General features: G+C 42.8%; 1 protein-coding gene across 1 annotated transcript in view; it reads left to right on the top strand.

Annotated features, from left to right (window-relative positions):
- TYMS (thymidylate synthetase) overlaps nucleotides 1-9,165 on the top strand; it is a 13,420-nt gene extending 4,255 nt beyond the window's left edge. The window contains exons 2-7 of the mRNA XM_006901294.1: nucleotides 2,966-3,039; nucleotides 3,596-3,770; nucleotides 5,630-5,731; nucleotides 7,585-7,760; nucleotides 8,832-8,903; nucleotides 9,028-9,165. Coding sequence (XP_006901356.1) covers nucleotides 2,966-3,039; nucleotides 3,596-3,770; nucleotides 5,630-5,731; nucleotides 7,585-7,760; nucleotides 8,832-8,903; nucleotides 9,028-9,165 — 737 coding nt within the window. The remainder of the gene's footprint in view (nucleotides 1-2,965; nucleotides 3,040-3,595; nucleotides 3,771-5,629; nucleotides 5,732-7,584; nucleotides 7,761-8,831; nucleotides 8,904-9,027) is intronic.
- The last annotated feature ends 662 nt before the right edge of the window (nucleotides 9,166-9,827 follow it).

Raw genomic sequence — 9,827 nt, 5'->3', positions numbered from 1 at the left:
GATTTTCCGACTCCAGCTCCTCTCACATTTCATTGTAATATTTTGCTTATATAATATATATAAATATGTTATATATATATATATTCATAAGCCATTCTGAAATTATCATACTTCATGTTACCCATAATTTGTTATCTATAAAATTGAATGCCTTTGCATTAATAAACCACAAGTTGAAATCTTTTTAGAGTTTCTACTTTCAGGCAGAATCCGTCTGACATAAGCAATGATAACATACCTCGTTCCACAGCCTCTTCTGGGTCTTCAGCAAGATCTTGTGTTTGATAGTAATGATATTGATAATTACTATATTCTATTGATCACCTTTTTGGGGGATGGCTGTCTCTCATTCATTCGGTTAGTTGGTTAGCTCCTCTGTCTTCTAAATTTCTTGCCATCAGTGATTGAGCAAGGCCAGGGCTGCATCTCTTTGTTGAAACATCTCAATTAGTATTCCATCAGTTCTTGGAGCTTTATTTTTTGCCAGTACCTTCACTACAGCAGACACTTAATCATTACAGCTGAGACTGCAACAGTACCATTGAGTCTTAATCATATGCTACAACCTGAAATAGTTGTGTGTCTCATAAATTCTTTTTTGGCACAGTGACTCTATGTCCATTTCCTTTTGATGCTTCCTTTGTCATGCTGTAGACATCCCTTAAAATCCCTTAGTATTGCAAATTGAGGCTTGAACTTTTTTTCCCTGCAGTTCTTCAAATTTGTGAAATACTGAAACCTCCAGGCTTTCCCCCCAGAGTGTGTGTGAGTGTAAACCACCAACCTTTCGATAGTAACGCCTAAGGGTTTTGGCCACCGAGGGACTTATCCCATATACCTATCTTGTTAAGTGCCGTTGAGTTACCTCTGATTAATTTTGAATGCCCTAACAATATTACTAGCTATGCATCTGAAAGTAGACAATAAAGAGAACTTAAGAATTTATGCCTTTGAGTTGTGTCCTAGAGAAGAATATTGAGTATTTCTGCCAAAAGAACAAGCACATTTGTCTTGGAGAAGGTTCAGTCAGAGTGTTTTTAGGGTTAAGGATAGAGAAGCTTCGTCTCAGATACTTTGGGTTGTTGTTGTTAGGTGCCATTACAACAACCCTATCCTCACTTTCTGACACACTAGAGCCCATTGTGGCAGTCACCTTGTTGAGGGTCTTCCAATTCACCTGGTTGAGGGTCTTCCAATCCACTTGGTTGAGGTTCTTCCTCTACCTTCTAAGGGTGTGATGACCTTTCCCAAGGAATAGCCCCTCCTAGCAACATGCTCGAAGTATGTGAGGCAAAGCTTTATCATCCATGTCTCCATGGAGCACTCTGGCTACACTGTCTCCAAGACATATTTGTTTGTTCTTCTGGAAGTTGTTATTGGGCATGTTTTTCCTTGTGGTTATATATGTATTTATATTATACTTATTTATGTTTATATACACACACTTTTTAAAAATTTTATTTTGTGTGTGTGTGCCGTCAAATTGGATTTGACTGGTACAGGAGGAGATTGCCTCTCCTTCTTCCGAGCATCTAGTGGATTTGAACCATGTACCTCTGGGATTGCAGAGCAGCTTCTTACCACTAGGCCACCAGAGCTCCCTTCCCTTGTGGTTTTCTAGTTCCACTTTTTTTGGCATAGTTGGTTTTAATACTTTGTCTTCTGGAGTTGCCTTTTGGACTCTTCTGTTCAGTTCCCTATGTTATTTCTTCCTTCTGCTCTAGCTTCCGTATGTTCAAGAGAACCCAATCTAGTGACTGTCAGATATAGAGCAGCCATAGCTGACAGGCCTGGCACAGCCTGGGAGTCGCCCTGAGCAGAGAGAGGCCACCTTCTTGCTGCTCCTAGTGTGCTGATGGCTCCAGGGAGCCTCGTGCCTGCTTGTCAGTCCAGCCTTTCTGCTCAGCGAGCCAGGGCTGTGGGCAGATGACTTAACCTGGCTGGTGGGGCTGGTGGTCTTCAGCTTCCCCACAAATTCAAAATGCTCATTAAGCAATACTAAGGACAGTTATTATTGGGTGCCATCGAGTTGAATACGACTCATGGTGACCCTGTGAACAACAGACTTACACCCTATTCTATCTTGTGCCATCCTCATCATCTCAGACTTGAAAAACCTATCTCTGTGATATGAGTGTCATGTTAAGGCAGTGACATGATAAGGCAGGTTGAATGTATACTACATACACTTCAAGATAAGCTTTCTCCTTTTTAGTGCCCTATTGTTTGATGCCTCCCCTAACATGCTACTTCCCTATAGCCAGCGTCTTGATTGCCTGTGGTGCCAGGAAAATGCAGGCTATACCAACACCTCACACTTGTTTGAAGTTTAACTAGGACCCCACGTATGAAGTGTTTAACTGTTTTGGGAACATTTGAAAATACATAGATTCATTTGCTCTGGAGTCGCTGTGTGGCCCAAACAGTTAAGCATTTTTAGCTGCTGAGAAGTTGGTGGATGGCATCTGCTCAGAGGCACTTAGAAAGGTGGGCAGTCACCTCAGGAAGTCCATGGCGCTCGAGTTACAACCTGCTTGGTGGCAGCTGCTTTGACTTGCTTTAAATATTTAGTTCTTTTTGGCAAGTGTGAGAGTAGGTGTGATTCCCCTGGCCCCGAGCAAGGTTTCTCTGTCAGAGTAAACGTGGAATCCGTGCGGAGAATCTTCCTTTTCCATGTGAGCCATCTTGCACCTCTTCTGTAGGGTCCACGGAACTCGGTAGTCAATAGTAGCTCATTCCACGTGGCCATCCTCACCTCCTTTCATTTTATGGGATCCGCGAGGCCAGTGTTGCAGGGTCCACATCTGAGCTTGGGCGCCAACGCAACCTGGCTGCTTCCCCGAAGGAGTTGCAGCCTTTTTGACGTTTCATGGCCACTTCGGGCCTTTCCTTCTGTGGCAGTTTTCTCCCACAGTTGCCTGGTGTATCCTTCCATCTTCATGTCTTCTGGCACACTGTTTTTCAGATGAGTTTCCTCTGTTGACCACCAAGCGTGTGTTCTGGAAGGGAGTTCTGGAGGAGCTGCTCTGGTTTATCAAGGTAAGAACTGGCTCCTTCACATCATGTCCTTCCTCGGCCACAAGTGGGCTCATTCATCGGCAGGAGCCGGAGTCCTTAGAGGACCTCAGAGGCTCAGAGCGTGGCTGCTGCTCTCACCGGCTCTGTGTCATGTGGGCCACTTCCACGCGGGGCTCCAGCACGAGCCCTCTCTTCTCCCCAGAACCCTCTCCTGTGTGTGAATGTCTCCATGTATCTGTTTGGAGACCCTTCTCTGATCTTAGCTAAAACTGATTCTGCCCCAACACCCTCTTCCATTTCTTGTAGCCATTATCATTATCTCATGTACAGTGAGAGCTTCAGTAACAAGATGAAGACTTTCAGAAAGTAAATATGTAAAATATGAAAATATGTAAAATATGAAAAAGCCTTGAGTTCTGCACTGATGGGCAGTGGCCACGCCTAAGCCACCACCCGTGTGTGCCCCCGCCCTTCCATCTGTGTCCTGGTGCAGAGCCGAGGGCGGCCAGAGAAGAAGGCCCAAGTGTTACCATGACTCGAGACTTAAATGCCACCATCCTGCCCCTGTCCCTTGCAGGGCTCCACCAATGCTAAGGAGCTGTCTTCCAAAGGCGTAAAGATCTGGGATGCCAATGGATCCCGTGACTTTTTGGACAGCCTGGGATTTTCCACCCGAGATGAAGGAGATCTGGGCCCTGTCTACGGCTTTCAGTGGAGGCATTTTGGAGCAGAATATAAGGATATGAATTCAGGTGAGGAGGGAGGGACACCTCAGGTTCCTCAGTACCCTTCAGAGCGTGAATTTGCTCCCTTGCTTCAAGTCAGTCCAGCCTTGGGGAAAATAAGATGGTCTCTGGAGCTCTGACATGTAAGCACTGTGAACGGCTGTGGAAAAGCCACAGCTAATCTCCATGAGGATCAGGCCACACTTCTGGTGACTAATGTTTGTTGAGCGCCTACTGGGTACATCATACCTTAAAGATCTTACTTCACTAGTGGATAAGGGGAGAAGAAATTTCAAGATTGTCTTTTGACTGCTGTGATCTCCCCTTTCAGATTGATCCACTCAGCCCACTCCAGGTGGCTCTGAGGGGGTGGCACCATGCCTTAGCCACCACCTCTGTGCTCTGCCAGGATATAGGAAGAGTGAAGTATCTCACTCTTGGCATCTTCTTTTCTCTGTCACAAGAGCCCTGCCCTGGTCCTTTCTCCTCTGTTGCAAAAACAAATACCTCCCTCTGTGGATTGGAAGATAAGAAGTAATCGTTTACTGGCAGAGTCTGACTTTCATTGCCATTGAGTTGGACCCAACTCATGGCTGACCCTCCAGTAGGTATTTGGAGACTATAAATCACAAGGGAAGAGATTGCCAATCTTTCTCTCATAAGGTTGTTGGTGGATTCAATTGAGCCACCTGTAGGTTAGCAGCACCAGTCCTTACAGACAATGTCACTGGAGCTTCCCACTGGCCGGTTAGCAACCAGCCAACTGCCACATATGAGCCCAGCTCTGGGGGACAGTCAGCTCAAGCTGGAGCAGAATGGTATTAGAATTCTTTCATAAAAGCCCAGAATTAGCATTTTACATGCAATTACATGGTTTTTGACTATTGGCATTTCTCTAGGAAATTTAAGGATGGTGCAGATCAAGCTATGTCTGCAGGTAAAAGGCATGTTGTTGGTCTGCAGCCTCTGCTCTAAGACAAGCTCCTTAGGGGGTGCGGTCACAGCCGTGGCTCATTGTCGTCCCGAGCTGGTGTCCAAAATGCAGGGCTGCTTAAGGGGCAGTAATAAAACTTTTTGATATTACCTTTTTTAGAACTGTGATCATGAAAGGAGTTCCTTTCAAAAAGTTTAAGAGCTTCTGAACTAACCTGACACCAAGGAGTAGAAGTTTAACCGGAGTTTAACTTCAGAAGTTTAATGCAAAGCTTTACACTCTTCTTGCAGAAGGAAGGCAAATGGGGATCATAAATGGGAAAAAGTGGAGGATGGTGTCATCATTACGGAGGTTTCAAGAGTAGTTAGCTGCAACATTCTAATTTTAGGTCAAAGTACTGCAAGCATAGTCTCTAGGTCACAGGAAGGAACCCATGTTTGTTATCTAGAATTTGGAAAATATTTTAGATCCAACAATTCATGTAGGATAAAGTAGATTGTACCAATGAAGTGTGACAAGAAAATTTAATGAGTTTGGAGGCTGAGCCCTATTGAGGACTCCGAAAGAAAATGTTTTCACTTAGGTCGCAGGTCAGCTATATGAGAAGGGGAAACTTGGAGAAGGGACACTAGCAGACCAGACACTCTATGATAATTGTGTAGACATGCCAGTGGGCTTTGTGGTGGCTCTGGAGGGTGGACTCAATATCCCAGTTTAAGAATCTGAATTTTGTTGTTCATTTTTGTCTTTTTGTAACAGGTCTGTCTGTTGTGGTCCTGAGCAGGGGTAGGTGGGGGTCGTAACCAGGCACCACCTGGTTCTAAGAAATGTGTAGAGTGTGAGATCATTTACGACTCTGACCACAGGGGACCTGAAAGATGACCTCTAAATCCCATCTCACAAGACAACCCCATTAACGTTTGTGTCTATGTTCTCTCATACAATTCTACAGATTATTCAGGTCAAGGAGTAGACCAGCTGCAAAAGGTTATTGACACAATCAAAACCAACCCTGATGACAGAAGAATCATCATGTGTGCTTGGAATCCAAAAGGTGGCAGCAGCCCAGCATCCCCTTTATTACTGACTATGTTGTTGGGCAGGGGGTGGGAGGGTGGAGTGCAGAGGGGCCCAACAGAGGCAGAACTGTCATGCTTTCCCCCCCCCATCAGTGGTGTGACTTTGGGAAAGTCACACGTGGCCCATTATCACCTTCAGGTGGTGGAACTATACCCTGATGATCTTAACCTGGGTATTTGTCCTCTTAAAATAACACATAGTAATTTTTACATTTCACATGGTGGCAAATACTATTGCAGATCCTTGTTATCTCCAAATTATCAGCTTTATAAAAGAATGTGTTGGTGGTAAAGTTTGCACAGCACATTAGTCTCCCATTTGACAGTTTCTGTGTAGACTGACATTAGTTATAGTGAGTGGCATTCTTTGTGATGTGTCTGCACCCCTTTAATTACATTTCGGTTGTCCTAGTATTCTAGTACTCTAGTTTTCTTGTGCTCTCGTCTCATCTTGTAGAGTACTTGGTAACTTTTTATTTCTCAAATAATGGGGGGTTTTAATTATTCTAATTTGTTGTTGTTATGTGCCATTGAGTCGCTAGCAACTCATAGCGACCCTATGTTCTATCCTGTGACAACCTAGCCATCTAAAATGCACTCATTTCCACCACTCCACTCACAGAATCGATCCATCTCATCAAGGGTCTTCCTCTCCTGTGCCATCTTCCACTCTCCCAAACATGATGTCCCTCTCCAAGGACCAGTCCCTCCTTGAAACTTGCACAACGTATGTCAGACGAAGCTTCAGAATCCTTGACTCCAAGGAGCATTCTGGCTTCACCTATTCTAATTTACAAAATTCAAATACATTGTTTTCGAGAACAGATTCTTCCAATTTCCCTCCCCCCTCCCCCCATCAAATTGTACAACCCCATGATTAATCCCCCTCCCACTGCTCGTCCTAATCCCTTTGTTTCCACCCTCCCCCTCTTAGGTCCTTATACTCATTCTACAGTAATGGTTGTATAAAATATTTGTCCTTGTGGGACTGAGTTAATTCACTCACCATGTTTTCCAGTCCCTCCCAAGTTAGGTAGTGATTTACAAAATCATTGCTCATGTGTGCTGTGTAGTAAGATAATGGTTTTTTAATGAGCATTATACTCTTTTCCATGCCAATATGTTACTTTCCTAACAGGGAACCTCAGGATACATGCTAGTTGTGGTTCCAAATTTAAAGTGTATATCTGAGGGCGACTCAAGGATTGCTCTAGTTTCAACTGGTCAACTAAGCCTATTTAAGATTTTAATTTTATAGTGAATTTTCCTCCCCACTTAGTCTGAATCTTTCGCAGCCCTGGCCAGAATTTTTAATGGCATCATCTAGTTTTTAACAGCTGGATTGTGGAATTACATTTCTTCCAGGGTGTAGTAAGTACCACCATGGAGTGTTTGCATCTGTAATAAGTACAGGTGAGTGTCCCTAGGGTGCCACATAAATATATTCTAAGCAGTCTCCTCCTGGTAAGATTTATAGCCTGTGAACCTTGATGGTTGCTCTCAACTGAAATTGACTGGATAGCAATAAGTTGGGTTTTGGCTTATAATTGTAGTTTGGTGTCAAGAAGATAGCACAGGTAATTTCCACTTGGCAGGAAGAGCTAAATGAACAGCAGATCAGAGATGTAAACCCCAGAAGTCTGTTTACATAGACTGGTTCCCATTACATAGACTCGGTTCAAATGGCCTCTGACATGAGAGGAAGGGGTGGCTCTTAACTCATGATCTCCACCCTGAATTGGCTTGTCTCACTTGTTTGATTTTGCCTGTTTGCCTTTTCCTTTGAAAGCCCAGCCTCACCTCATTTTTGTTTCTGCTTGTTCTGCAGACCTTCCTCAGATGGCCCTGCCACCCTGCCATGCCCTTTGCCAGTTCTACGTGGTGAATGGTGAACTCTCCTGTCAGCTGTACCAGAGGTCAGGAGACATGGGCCTGGGGGTGCCTTTCAACATTGCCAGCTACGCCCTGCTCACCTACATGATCGCACACATCACAGGCCTAAAGGTGAGCTGTTTTCGGGGGGAAACGGTTGCAAGTGTGATACACTTAGATTCTTTAATAGGGAAAAACTTAGTTGCCGAGAATTCAGTACCTGAGTATCTCCAAAATTTGATACAGCCAAGTCCTCATTTATTTGCAAATTATTTGCTAAAATTTTTTTCAGTTCTCCTACTATAAACAAGTATGGTTTTGTGTTGGGGTTTTTGGTTTTTTATAGTCTGTTTAGTGTCATGTTTTTTTGCACGTTTGTGTTTTTCATTTATGATTTTGCTTATTTGAATGACCCTCTCGAAGTGCATGGCAGGACAGCACAAACATGAAGAACTGTCCAGGGCTCCCAGTTCAGGAAGGTTGTGATATACTTAATGGGCAAAACATGTGTGAGAGATTTTATTCAGATGATTTGTTACAGTTTTGGGGCTGTGAGTTTACTATTGTCTTTAAACTTAAAACACATAAAATTGGGTTTCGTATTGATCAGTTGATGAAAATGTGTGGCCACAGATTTGTGGCTGACATTGTACTACTTCTAAAAATAAGTGGTTCAATATTTGCTACTTCAGGGTTCTTAAGGGCTTTTTAAAACTTTACACCTCTAAATAACTATTGTGGTATTAGAAAATGAACAAGCTACATTATAACTTGCTGCACAGCATTTATGTCTCTATGTCATTCATAAACAAGCATTGAACTTCACACATAGTAACCTAGAGTTAATGTTTCTCAAAAGCTTCAATGTTTAAATTATTTCTTGACGTCTTGGGATATCTGCATACTTACTATTTATTATCTCACACGCTTCAGGCATGTTGCTAGGACAGGCTATTCATTGAAGAGGGAGAAAGAGGATGACCCTCGACCAGATGGATTAACACAATGACTGCAGAAGTGGGCTCAAGTGTGTCTTAGAGATTGTGAGAATGGGACAGGCTTCAGATCTGTTGTTCATAGGGTCTCTATGAGTCATACTCGACTCGAGAGCACCAAACAACAACTGTTTTTAGATTCTATATTGTGTTTAAGGTGCAAATGGAAGCAAAGTATTCACTGGTCTGCTCTCTCCCCCGTGTTTAGCCAGGTGACTTTATCCATACCTTGGGAGATGCACATATTTACCTGAATCACATTGAGCCCCTAAAAGTCCAGGTAAGAATTACATCTATACAGTTTTGAGTTTGGTACCTTCTCTGGAAGACAGGGGAGCAGAAAATCAAAATGTTTTTTACAAATATGCTGGAATAATGGTTTTTGATTTTACCTTTTTTTATAGCTCCAGCGCGAACCAAGACCTTTCCCCAAGCTCAACATTCTTCGAAAAGTTGAGACAATTGATGATTTCAAGGCTGAAGACTTTCAGATCGAAGGATATAATCCTCATCCAACTATTAAAATGGAGATGGCTGTCTAGAATGCTTTTAAACGAACTGTCTCAAAAATGCTGTCAGCCATTAATGATTGGACTGGATGCCCAGGCAAAAAAGTTTTTTGAACTATACAGGAAAAAAGAACGTGGTCAAACCCTATTAGTTACCTACCAGTTCTGTTTCATTTTAAGCATCTTGCTAGTGACTAATAGGAAAGTGCTGCTGCTTTTAGTAATAAAAAGCCTTGCGCTTAAGTTAGTTCACTTGAGGATATATGGAAACATTGAGATTATGAATAATGTTAGGAGAATAACAGTTCACTTGCTCTTGACACAATGTGTGTATGTATTTCAAATTCAAATCTTCATGAAGGCCAGTGAATGAAGAATTCTTTGAACTCTCCCAAATTTAAGTGTGCAGTCTATGTATGATGAAGTTACATTTATAGTCATTTGTTACATGTTATTCTAATACATTTGTTACATGTTATTCTAATAAAGCGATGTTCAGCATTCATCAGATTTTTTTTTATCCTTTTTTATTTGTTCCGGCCTGAGGGCCGAGAACAGCCTATCTACACACCAGTTCAACAGGATGCATTAACTTTAGTCGGGAAACATTACGACTAAACTTCAGAGACATTGATCCCAACATAAGAAACTACCATCAGCTGATGTGTTTGGAGTCACAGAAGCCATGGAACTTC

Source organism: Elephantulus edwardii, unplaced genomic scaffold (assembly GCF_000299155.1).
Source record: "Elephantulus edwardii isolate Elephantulus edwardi_28Jun2011 unplaced genomic scaffold, EleEdw1.0 scaffold00316, whole genome shotgun sequence".
NCBI lineage: Eukaryota > Metazoa > Chordata > Mammalia > Macroscelidea > Macroscelididae > Elephantulus > Elephantulus edwardii.
This window is presented reverse-complemented; position numbering and strand designations above follow the sequence as displayed.